Source organism: Cavia porcellus, unplaced genomic scaffold (assembly GCF_034190915.1).
Source record: "Cavia porcellus strain 051 isolate PalLab524CR breed Dunkin Hartley unplaced genomic scaffold, mCavPor4.1 scaffold_16, whole genome shotgun sequence".
Taxonomy (NCBI): domain Eukaryota; kingdom Metazoa; phylum Chordata; class Mammalia; order Rodentia; family Caviidae; genus Cavia; species Cavia porcellus.
The window spans coordinates 9,587,353-9,600,064 of record NW_026947499.1 but is presented as its reverse complement, the minus strand read 5'-3'; the positions used below and the strand labels follow the sequence as shown (position 1 = coordinate 9,600,064).

General features: G+C 43.8%; 2 protein-coding genes across 7 annotated transcripts in view; one reads left to right on the top strand and one right to left on the bottom strand.

Moving 5' to 3' along the window:
- Positions 1-11,837, bottom strand: part of Acad10 (acyl-CoA dehydrogenase family member 10) — a 42,701-nt gene extending 30,864 nt beyond the window's left edge. Inside the window, exons 1-4 of one of the 6 annotated variants that reach the window (XM_063225648.1) lie at positions 11,660-11,837; positions 7,088-7,164; positions 5,853-6,080; positions 2,222-2,370 (exon numbers count right to left, since the gene is read on the bottom strand). In XM_063225648.1, the coding sequence (XP_063081718.1) occupies positions 2,222-2,370; positions 5,853-6,039 (336 nt within the window). In that variant the 5' untranslated portion in view covers positions 6,040-6,080; positions 7,088-7,164; positions 11,660-11,837. Of the gene's footprint in view, positions 1-2,221; positions 2,371-5,852; positions 6,081-7,087; positions 7,165-11,462 lie in introns of all 6 variants that reach the window. The other 5 variants (XM_013144820.3, XM_013144821.3, XM_063225647.1 and 2 more) reach the window with 5 other exon arrangements.
- A 31-nt stretch (positions 11,838-11,868) lies between these two features.
- The window catches only part of Brap (BRCA1 associated protein), a 29,768-nt gene continuing 28,924 nt past the window's right edge, over positions 11,869-12,712 (top strand). The window contains exon 1 of the mRNA XM_003462939.5: positions 11,869-12,139. Within this exon, the coding sequence (XP_003462987.1) occupies positions 12,058-12,139 (82 nt within the window). The 5' untranslated portion in view covers positions 11,869-12,057. The remainder of the gene's footprint in view (positions 12,140-12,712) is intronic.

Genomic DNA, 12,712 nt, shown 5'->3' with positions numbered 1-12,712 from the left:
ACACAGCCTCCAGAGTAGCTGGGACTACAGACAGGCAGCACCAGGCCCCACTACAAATAACTTGTTTTTTGAAAAAAGACAATTTATTTAAAGGTGGGAGGGAGGGGCGGGGTTGACAGAGAAAGACATGGCGGAAAGCTACTCTGGATGAGTAAGGAGAATCTGAAAGTGAGTTAGCTTTTTGTTTTTGTTTTTTTGGTACCAGGATTTGAACTCAGAACTTGGTGCTTGTCAGGTAGGCGCTGTGCTGCTGAGCTATATCCCTGACCCTAGAAGTGAATTAGCTCACTTAAAATTAGTTACCATGACTGGAGAAATGAGTTTGTATCAACACTGCAGTTAAATGAGTTCTTTATTCCACTCCTCAACTGACGATTTTTAAAAAAATCAGACCATCATCAGAGGTCACGCTAACGTTTAAAAGTATATTAAGCAGTTGTAATTTATTTTTAATGATCCAGAAAGCATTTAATGATTTTGTATTATCTTCAACATCACCATTATGAACCTTCACTTGCAATCAATTTTGTCATTTTAAAATTTAATCTGTGTGGGTTCTGAAAGTCTTAGCATGTTTGCAAAATTTGCAAAAGCCAAGTCAGCTATGTATACGTATTTTAAGTCAGCTATATTTTTAATAGCTTTATTGAAATATAATTAACATGCCACCCAATTCTCCTAAAGTGTACAAATCAATATATACATGCTTTAATATATACATGAGGTGGTACAGCACCACTCAGTCAATTTTAGAACACTTTTGTTACTCTAAAGAAAAACTCATATCCATTAGCAGTCAGTCTGCATTTCCCCCCAACTGTAGTCCTAGAAAACCCCCCATCTGCTTTCTCTATGTACTGATTTCAGTATTGTGGACACTTCATGTAAATGGAATCATATAATTGTTTTGTTTTGTTGGTACTGGGAATTGAACCCAGGGGCTTGGAATCTGAGCTAAACCTCTAGCCTTTTTTCTTTTCATTTATTTATTTATTTATTTATGTCTTTTTGAGACAGAGTTTCACTATGCAGTTCAGACTGGCCTTGAACTTACTTTGTAGCCCAGACTAGGCTCAAACTCATGGTGATCTTCCTGTCTCAGCCTCCAGGGCGTTGGGATTACAGGCATGTGCCACCATGTCCCATCCTTTTTCATTTTTTTATTTTAAGACAGGGTCTCCCTAAGGGGCTAAATTGCCTAGCCTGGTCTCCAATGTACAGTCCTAGTGCTTCAGCCTCCCTGGGTACTGGGATTATAGGTCCTCACTCAGCTAAATAGCACACGCCTATAATCCTAGCTCTTGGAAGGGTAAAGCAGAAGAGCTGTGAGTTGAAGGCCAGTATAAACTGCATAGTGGGGGCTGGAGGTTTAGCTCAGCGGCATAAGTGCCTGCCTTGCAAGCAGGCAGTCATGAGTTCAATCCCTGGTACCGATAAAAAGGAAAAAGACAAAATAAATAAATAAATAAACTGCATAGTGAGTTCAAGGAATATACAGCAAGACCCCGTCTCAAAAAGACAGTAATAACCCAGGCACACATCTGTAAACCCAGCATGCTAGAGGCCAAGGCAGGATGGCTTTGACAAGTTTGTGTGCTTTAATTATTTTCAAGGTTTACTGGTTTTTTTGTTTGTCTATTTGTTTTCTTTTTTTTTTTTTTTGGTACTAGGAAATCAACCTAGGACCTTGTACTTGCCAGGCAGATGCTATGCCACTGAGCTATATCCCTGGCTTTACTGTTTATTTTTTAATTGTAGAAAATATACATAAAATAAAATTTCCCATTTTAATCATTTCAAAGTTCAGCAGCACTGAGAACAGTTACACTGCCATACAAAATCACTGCTCTCCACCCACAGAACTTTTCTTACTATCATTTTTAAACTATATTTTAGAAGAACTATTTAAAAGTTATATGAGTTAATACAAATAAAAACTTTTTAAAATGCATGGCATGGAGAAAATGGTCGGTACTGTCATCAGCTTTTGGAGCAAAGCCATTATGAAGACAGCTCTTGCTCCAACAGCTGTTGGTGAGATTTCTGGGAAAGAATATTTTTACTTACTCATGTATTAAGTCAAAACTGAGTACCCTAAAACATAATAAACAGCTTAAAACCTATTCAGTTTTTACATTATTTTCAGTTTGACCAATTTATGGATGCCAATGCTATTCAAGCCAAAAAAATTTACAGAAATGCAGATATGTTTATTACTCACTATTTCAGAAGAAAGTCTCCCAAATTCTCGTAAGAAATCTGCTGTTGTTATCTCTCCTCTCATAAATCTCATCCAGGGTCCATGCTCACCGTTTTTGATCAAGGCCTTCAATATAGTTCCAGGAGGGATGTGGTTCTGTACCTCCCATTCTACAGGAAGTAAAATACGCCAAAGTGAGATACACTGCTAAACGGCCGGGGCTCAGGGAACCACAGGCCCAGCTGCTAGGGCATCACTGTGGTGCCCAGGGAGTGCTACCGGGAATTCAGAGATGCATGAAATGCCAAATCTCAACCTCGGACCTCAAAAGAAAAGATGCTAATTTGTGTAACAGCGCAGCTCTGATGTGGGGCATCAGGGCCTCAAGAGGACCCTGGACACAGGATGCTGAACCTTCACTGAGTGGACCACATACATAGGTTGCTTACCCAATCCCGACACACACTAAGGAAATCTATGAAAGGATACACTAGATTCTGCCCAGGCTCCACACCAAACTCTTCATTTTATAAGCTAAACAATCCTTCGTAGCAGTGTCACTGGAATTCTCTCAATCTACTCTGAAATAGTTAGTTGAGAGATGCTGCTGCCTTTGTGGAAATTTTCTATTCAGAAAGAGCTAACAATCTGACACAGTGGCACATGCCTTAATCCCAGCACACGGGAGGCTGAAGCAGGAGGATTGCTGCAAAGTTCACAGCCAGCCTGTGCTACACAGTAAATTCAGTTCCAGCTTGAACTACATACTAAGACCCTGTTTTTAAAACAAAACATAAAAAAAAGCTTAGGCAGGAGAGGTATCAGCACTGTGTAGGAACTAGGAACACCTGGACAACTGTCACTTCTTACACAAGGTTGCTTGTTTCTATACAATACAGCTACTGGGGGCAATACATATGTGTGTACACTGTACATAAAACTCTTAATTATATCTCTAAGACATGATACATTGATTCATATCTTTTGTTTTGAAGACATTTTTATTGGTTTTTCTGATAAAGCAGTACACACACATTTGAAAATATTTCCAACAATATAAAAACATACAAAAAAAGTATAAGGACAAGCAGTTTCATTCTTCAGAAATAACCATTACTAATGTGATATATGTCATTGGAGATCTGCAATCCAAAAATAATACTTCTTAGGGCTGGGGATATAGCTCAGTGGCACAAGTGCCTGCCTAGCAAATGCAAGGTCCTGAGTTTGATTCCAAGTACAGGAAAAAAAAACTTCTTTAATTTTAGAACTAAAGTGTATAGTCTAGCTGGATGTGGTAGCATATGTATATAATCCCAGCACTTGGGAGGCGGAGGAAGGCAGATCTTGCCAGTTCCAAGACCAGCCTGCACTGCAAAGAGAGTTGAAGGCCAGCCCGAACTGCATAGTGAGACCTTGTCTCTAAAAGACAAAAAAAAAAAAAAGTATTTAGTCCTTTTGATAGCACCAGAGTTGGTGATCCTTGGCAGACACTGGGAAGACACTGGCACCTGCGTGTGCTGTTGTTGACGGAATATAAACAAGTGAAACCTCTACGAAGCGGAATTTGGCAATTCTGTCAACATTTTAATGCTTATATATTCAATGTAGTAATTCCACTTCTAGGAATTTCTTTCAGATTCATTTACAAAATTAAGCAAAGATTGGGCTGGGGATTTAGCTCAGCGGCATAAGTGCCTGCCTTGCAAGCAGGCAGTCGTGAGTTCGATCCCTGGTACCGATAAAAACGAAAAAGACAAAAAACAACAACAAAAAAAAAATTAAGCAAAGATTATATATGAGGTTTTATGTGCAAAATTCCTTGTAATAAAAAGAATAAGAAAATTAAATGTGTATATTCATAAAGTGCTTGTTAAATCAAATATGTTACATCTATATAGAGGAACATCATACAGATATTAAAATGTACAAAGTAGACTAAGGGTGAACAAACACAGCTTGGAGGACTGCCTCTTTTTTATTTTTCTGGTGTGTGTGTGTCTGTGTGTCTGTGTTATCTCTCAGGGACTGAATCACTGAGCTATGTTCCCTGCCTTCCAACCTGTTTTTATATATCAAGTTTATTGGAACATCTATTCCTTTACTACTCATATTTATTCCTTTACTACCAGCTACCAGTGCTTAGTCACTATAATGACAGAGGTGAATAATTATGACAGACTGTATGACTCGCAAAGTACAAAGCCTCTAAAGCCCTGTGTAGGCAAGGTTGGTTAGGCAGGGCACCATGGCAAATGCCTATAATCCCAGCACTCGGGAGCCCGAGGCAGGAGGATTGCCACAAGTTCAAAGACATCCGAGATCAGTCACAGTGCACTACGGCACGTGTGATGCCCTGAGCTGTTAAAAGGTTTGCCGTCACTGGCCTGGACTACGTGGTGAATTCAAGGCCCTGGGTTCCATCCTTACCACTGAAAGAAAAACAAAACAAAAGAGAATTCAGTTGTCAGCATGAAGGCTGGGGTTGAGCGGGAAGGGCCTGAGGGAGCTGACAGTTTGGAATAGATCCCAGCATACACACGAGAGGAACAGGACGGGTGGACTGAGAGGCTCTGACACAGCGCTGAGGGCACAGCTGAAGTCGGGGCACAGAACCCGCTCATGCAGCCACTCCAGAGCTGGGTGATTTTCTCAGCAGTGCCAGAAAGCCTAGACCCAGGGCCATGGAAACCTGTACAGGCTTGGCTTAGGAGAGAGAAATGGCCAACCAGCCACCACAGAAGGACAAAAGGACAGCCGTTTGGCCCTTTCTCCTTCCCACAGGGTGGGATGAGAATGTGACAGCAAGAGGTCAGGCAGCTCAGACACACGTGGTGTGAGGCTGGAAGTGAAGAGAGCTCCCTGCAGGGCGGCAGACAGAAAGAGCTGGAGTTGGGCTGGGCGGTGGCACAGTGGTGGGGAGCTGCGCAGCCTGCAAGACCGATGGATTCCATCCTTGCCCGGAGGGGAGAGACAGACAGACAGGCAGCTGGAGTCCTTGCTGCCACAGAGCTGCCTCCCACACAGCACCCCTGGACTTTTATGTACAAGAGAAACAAACTTCTACCTCGTTTCAGTCCCTGTTTTATTAGAATTTCTAATATTTGAAGCCAAACCTAATCTGACTAATGTAAATTAAACTGAGTCTAGAAAGAAGCAGAACCAGGGAGGGGCTGATGAAAAGCGGACAAGGAGACCTGAGGTTTGATGCTGGATTCAGAAGCGGGTTAGGGGAGTGAGGTGGAAGAGAGGAAGGACTTCAGTGCAGCATCCAAGATTGCAGAAAGCAGTACATTCCCAGGGAAAGTAACTGGTAACCATGGCAACTCATCATTTACTGGGAATGTGGGGTGAGCCCATCACAAGGTGTACTTAGCGAGTTCTTTCCATGCATTACTTCACTTAACTCTGCCCAAATACCAACAAGGCAAGAATGATTATTGGCCCTAATATGCTGATAAAACTGAGACCCAGAGAATAACTTGCCTATGACATTCGGCTACTAAGTGGTATTTGGAATTCGGGTCCAGGACCCACATTCTGATCAATGGGATCCGCTGCTGCCCAGATATTTTCTTCTTCTGTCTCCCCTACCACCTCCATTCTCCCATGCCCACCCTGGACCCCCAAAATGAAACAAGGAATTGCTCACCAGCAGCCACTCTTGCTGGGGAAGGGATGAGTACACCGCCCATGTCGAAAATCACTGCTCGGTAGGTGCTGCCTCCAGAATGTGTCCATCGGTGGGTTCCCCACCGCCTGGCCTGGACGGTCCTCAGGAAGGTGGCCTGCCATGCCCACTGCAGGTGTGAGGACCGGAAAAGCCTCCTTACGCACATAGTGTAGCCGAGGCTGCATAGGAAGAAAACACAGGGCCCAGCTGGACCACAACGTTTTTACCAGAAGCTTAGGGTGCCAAGTGCACATTTCCAACTGATTCCCCATAAACACTTCAAATGACATCCACAAGTGAGCATCTTCCCTCCCTGACTGCCTCCCCTAAGGGCTCCATCAGCTCCTCAGCTGCACAAGCCGGAAAAGGGTGATTCAGCCCTGACTTTCTGTTATCTTCACCTGAACACCTCAGCTCCAGTTGCTCTGTGCTGCCCGTTTTCTTCCTGCAAATTATCACTTTCCTTTCTCGTGGTGCCATCTCTGCCTGTGGGTCCTAACTGGTCCCCACCTCTTCTCCTCAAGCCTCCCTCCCATGCTTTCTTCACTTGTCAGCTAGGGTAATCATTCAAAACTGCACATCTGGCCAGAGGTGGTGGTGCATGCCTATGATGTCAGTACTCGAGGCTGAGGCAAGAGGATCACTGCACGTCTGAAGCCAGCCTGGGCTACAGAGTGAGGCTGAGGCCAGCCGTATTACACGGTGAGACCCTATCTCAAAAACAAAACAAAAATTAAAAATTGCATATCTGATCACATGTTAACCCCATTTAAAACCTTCCATGTCTCCCTACTGCTCTCAAGATAAACTTGCATGTCCTTCATCTGGTTTAAAAGGCCCAGTAAGATCTTCCCCCAGGTAAAACTAAACTGTTTTAGTCCCTCAACCTGGGGTGTGTGGACTCACACATCCATGTGCAGTCCCCTCAAACACACAATATTCTCTTGCCTTTGGATAGGCTGTTCTCTTGACCTGCTTCTGCACCAGCTGCCTGGCTAATTCCAAGTGGTCTTCGGGGTTGTACAGTCACTGTCATGAAACCTCTTCTGGCTACCAGAAAAGACAAATGAGTCTCTCCTGTATATGCTGCCATCACCTCCTCCTCATATTGGATGCCAGCATCATAATATCAAAACATCATCATCATTTCTGTCTCTTACAGAGCACTGTCTTGGCCTCCTAATAACTCCCACTTGCCTCTTTTCTAAACTTACTTTCAAAAGGATGCAGGAGAGTTGGAGCATAAAGTGCTTGTTCACCATACACAAAGCCCTGGGTTCAATCTCCAGTGCTGTCATGAAAAAGAGAAGAAAGAAGAAGAAAGTTCAAAGAAAAAAACATATAGAGACACACATCTGCACAATATATTCCTAACTACATGGTACAGAGATTAAAATGTCAACAGTCAACTGAGATAAAAGGTATATGAGACAGCATCCTTTCTTTGAAATTTTCTACAGATTTAAAAAAGTAGGGAGAAAAAAGTATGTAGGAAAGTTCTATGCGTCTCGTGGAAATCATTGAGTCTTTCAAGTGGTTTTATAGTTAAAAAGCTTTTCAAGTGGGATGTGCAGACACGCACCAGTAGTCCCAGCTACTTAGGAGGCTGAGGCAGGAGGTGTGCTGGAGTTTGGGAATAACCTAGTCAGCATGGCAAGACCGCATTTGAAAAAAAAAAAGTGTGGGGATGTGGCTCAGGGCTACAGCACGTGCTCCACGGGCACAAGGTTCTATGTTGGGTTCTCCAACACCAAAACCAACATTTTCTAAAAATCAAGTTAGAGCAAAAACGTTGGTAAGACAGTTCACAATTTTGTCGCTTCAGTGCTGCCACAAGTATTCTAAATTGCATAAGCATCTAAAGAAAGGAAATAGGCTGGAGTGTAGCTCAGCAGCAGAGGACTTATCTAGCATGCACAAGGTCCTGGGCTTAAAAAAAATTAGGAATTCTGGGCAGTAAATCTTAAAAATCTTATGATGTGCTTCTCAGTTAGGGGCTATTTGCTGTATTTGTGAGTAAACTGTGAAACAAAAAACCTTGACGTTGATTTGCATTTATTTATATTTCTATGCCAAGACCAAGGTTTATGATACAAAGAGAAGTGTATTTATAGTCTTGTAAAAGCATCAACACATCTTGTGTGAGGGCTAAAGAGATGGAAAGTGTCTCTGGGGCCTTAAGGACGATCTTTGTATCCCACAGAGGTCACTGCCTTCCACACTCTCCAGCTAATGGATATGTGGGCAATGCTCCCACTAGCAGCTTGCTTACTCCTCCAGCTACAGATGATAGTTCTGTACTGGCCACTTGCCAACATTCTCTTCAGACCAGGAAAATGATCTAACATCCAACCTCTCAGCCCTTAGTACTTGCTAAGCTCATGGACTACAGCACTTTTCCTGGCTTTATCTGCATCATGAATTTCCATTTACTTTTACATCACAGCCTTTTTGCTTAGCATGCTCAAACCTTTCTATCTCTTTTACAGAATCAATCAATCCTTCCTTCCTTCCTTTTCTAAGCAAATGATAGACCTACCCTCATTGCTCTTTCTTTTTACCCTCAATACACTTCTTACCTAATTGCACTGTAACTGTTTTCATGTCTACTAGCCCTTAGAATTGTAAGGTCCGGGCTGGGGATTTAGCTCAGAGGCTTAAGTGCCTACCTGGCAAGTACCAGGTCATAAGTTCGATCCCTCATACCAAAACAAAAAACAAAAAACGAAAAAAAGAATTGTAAGGTCCCTTAAGGCAAGATGGATCCTGTCTTTGTATTCATCTATCCCCCAACCTTGGTACAGGCCTAGACACAGCAGATGCTCAGTATAAATGTGACTTGTAAGTCAAACTGGATATATTAGAAAATGTGGGGCCAGGGATTTGGCTCAGCAGCATAAGTGCCTGCCTGGCAAGTGCAAGGGTCATGAGTTCGATCCCTGGTACCACAGGGGCGGTGGGGGGGGGGGAGGAAAACGGGGAAAACCAGGCATGGTGACAACTTGCAATCCCAGTACTCTGTGAGGCTGAGGCAAGAGGATGGCAAATTCAGTCCATTCGGGGCAATCTAGCAAGACTCTGCCTGAAAATAAAATATATAAAGGAACTGGGCTGGGAATATAGGTGAGTGGTAAAGTAACCCTGAGTTCCATTCCCAGTACTAAACATTTTTAAAAATAGGGAAAAGTTGAGGGCAAGTTTAGTAGTTGACAGCCACAAAAAAACTGTCCTGTCCAACAATTCCAACTCTCTGGAACTGGAATCTTCTTCTTTTTTTTTTTGTCTTTTTCGGACAGGTTCTCAGAGTACAGTTCAGGCTGGGATTGAGCTCACTGTGTAGCTCAGGCTGCTCTCAAACTTGCAATGATTCTCTTGCCTCAGACTTCTGAGTGTGGGGATTACAGGCATGTGCCACAATACCTGGCTGGAACTGGCATCTTCTAAACCACAAAGAATATCTATCTTCTCCTTGCCACTCTGAATGAGATTAGCATCATATAGATTGCTGCCTAAATTATGGTTTTACAAATACACAAATAGTGTGTCTTATTATACATTAAGGAGATGGATTAGTAAAGAGACTAAATTTTAGCTATGGATTCAAGATTGCCTGGTTTCAAAAAGACAAAAAATAAAAAATAAAAAAGACAGAATCTCACTCTGTAGTTCAGACTGCCTTGAACTCACCCTCCTGCCTCTGCCTCTCAAGTGCAAGATTGCCTGGTTTCAAATTCTAACGCTAGCCAGGCACAGTGGCCCACACTTGTAATCCCAGCACTTGGGAGGTTAAGGCAGGAGGATCATTAGGAGTTTGAGACTAGCCTGTGCTACAGTGAGCTCTAGGCCAGCCTGAACTGCATAGTGAGACCCTGTCTCAAAAAGTCAAAAAAACAAAACAAAACAAATTCTAACCCTATTCACGAAGTTTGAGATCCTAGACACATTACTTTAAGCCTCAGGTTCTTCCTCTGTTAAATTTGCACAAATACAGTACCTATCTCATAAAGGTGTTGTTAGCATTGCATGAGAAAAATGTATCGAAAACACTCCAGTCAGTATCTGGCACAACACTAAATGTTGTTTCCACTTAGGCCGGGTGCACACCTCAGTGGCAGAGAGTGTATTTAGTATGTGAAAGGTTGCGGGTTTAATCTCCAGCATCACTAAAAAAAGAAATTATCTAGTACTGTAATACAACAACAACAGTTCACATTAAGCCTCATATGTCATACATATATACTATGTGTGTACGGTTTATGTACTTTTACACAAACCAGATTCTCAACAGGGAGTGTTTGGGGCCCTGGCAACATCTGGATGCATTTCTGATGATCACCATTGAGTGCTACTGATGTCTAGTGGTTCAGGCCAGAGATGCTTCTTAAGATCCTATAATGCACTGAATACCCATTAACACATCCTCAAAGAATTATCAGGACCCAAAATGTCAACAGTGCAAAGACTGAAAAGACCTTTTTATAGACAAGGGTATGAATGTGTTTCACAGGGCATAGTCACAAGCTGTATATATGCTTATGTCACATGGTCATGTTGTACATATACAGTCCATATAGCCTGTACCTGTCTAATGTGTACTCACACACCTTATGTATCACAGCATATATGCAGGCTAGCATCCTGTAATTACGTGTCTTGCATGGATTGGTTGTGGCTGTCATTATTTGCTAAAGACAGTAGAACATTGAAGAATGTTACCATTATCTCTATACACATTTCATTTCATCCTCACAATTACTATATGGTATTATCCCAACTTTATACAACGACTAACTCAAGATTACACAACTGGTTAGTTGGGCATGGTGGCGTATGTCTGGGAAGCTGATGCAGGAGGTCTGAAAGTTCGAGGCCATACTCTGGTTCCTCTTCAGATTGTATAAATCTTTTTACCTTTTACTGAAAGTTCGAGGTCACCGTAGGCAACTTACTGACTTGGTAAAGACTCTTATCTCAAAAAAAAAAAAAAAAAAAAAAAAAAAGAGGCCTGGCCAGTGTTGCACACCTGTTATCCCAGCACTCAGGAGGCTGAGGCAAGAAGACTACTGAGTTTGAGGCCAACCTGGGCTACACAGTGAGTTCGAAGTAAACCTGGATTACAGAACAACTCAAAAAACAGAAAAAGGAAAGATTGCACAACTAGTGATAAAGGTCCACTGCATAAAGGCAGAAAGTGTATTTATTATCTTCATCAGTGTATTCCAACCACCCAGACAGTGCTGAGACAGTCAGCAAACTTTTTTTTTTTTTTTTTTTTTTTTTTTTAAGAGAGGAGGTCTCGCTATGTAATTTTGGCTTGCTGCTAACTCGCGACGAGCCTCCTGACTCAGCCTCCCAAGTGCTAGGATTATGCCCGGCTCAGTAATCAGTTTTTTTTTTTTTTTTTTTTTTTTTTGTCTTTCTCGTTTTTTATCGGTACCAGGGACCGAACTCACGACTGCCTGCTTGCAAGGCAGGCGCTTATGCCGCTGAGCTAAATCCCCAGCCCCTAGTAATCAGTTTTGAAGTGAGTCGGGAAACAGGATCCGAACTATCCCTAACTCTGTCCTTTTAACTGGCCCACCGCCCTACCTTAACAGAGTCAAAAACTGCAATCCAGTTCCCTTGAGCCGTCAGAGAAGCAACTTCACCTTTCAGAGCCTCCGAGTACGTAAGAATCTGTAAAGAGGGCTTGACACAAAGCAACCCAACCCCTTCTACAGCTGGAGAGAGGTCACAAAAATAATAATAGGCAAAAGCCTGGGCATCAAGCAGGTTCTTCAAACAACCTGGAGATCTCGTGGAGCCGGGCACTCTGCGGTCAGTTAATTCAGCCAGGAACAAAGCGCCGCGCCGTCTACTAGGAACGCAGCGACACTGTTACAACCTACTAGTCGGCTCACAGTTCCCAGAAGCTGGACTCAAACTCCTCTGCGCCGCCCCGCCCTTTCGGCGCAAGTACTGTTGTGCGCATGCGTGACCCCGCGGTGGGGGTCAGCGACGGCGGCCGGGAGGCGGAAGTGGAGGAGGTAGTGGCTCCGAGGATTGTGCAGAGTACTGCTGCTGAGGCGGCGGCGGTAGCGGCTAGGCGGTGGCGGCGTGGCCCGCCCCGGGCTGGTCGGGCTCTCAGCTTGGCTTCCCACCTCCCCTGAGCCCGCCGGGGCCCACGCCGGCCAGCGCCTGCCCTATGAGTGTGTCACTGATTGTCATCCGATTGGAGCTTGCGGAACACTCGCCAGTCCCCGTCGGCTTCGGCTTCAGCGCCGCCGGTGAGTCCCGCGGCCGCGTCGCCTTCCCTGTAACTTGGTTCTGGCCCGGGGCTTCGCTTTCGCGAAGGACAAGCCACGGACAGGCCGCAGCGAGGGCATCTACTTCAACCAGAAGCGGAAAGGGGGTTGGGATCTCTCATTCCATCCAGCCTTAATTAAGAAACCTTTTCATATGTCGTCTCCGCGAGCCTTTCTCCCTGTCCCCTCCCACGGGATTCTGTTTCTACCTGGCGCGTCTCCCTCCTCCCTGCTCCCGAGCTATGTGTTTGTCTCGCTTGCGTTTTTTTACTTTAGGCTTCACGAAAGCAGATACTAGATAACCACTGACGCCACGGGTCCCTGATTTAAGTCGTTATTCTTCGGTAGGGAGTTCATTGAGGTGTCTTATGACAAAAGTCGTTAAATATAGTGTGGACCCTTCCTGTGTCCCAGAACTGCGCCAAGTATATAGTGTGTACTGTCTTAATGATATCTGAAGCTACCCTATGTTGTAGATGAATGAATGTCATACGCCTTTTACAAATTGGGGAACTGAGGCCAGCGATTAAAGGGCTTACCCCAAGGTTATCAGTA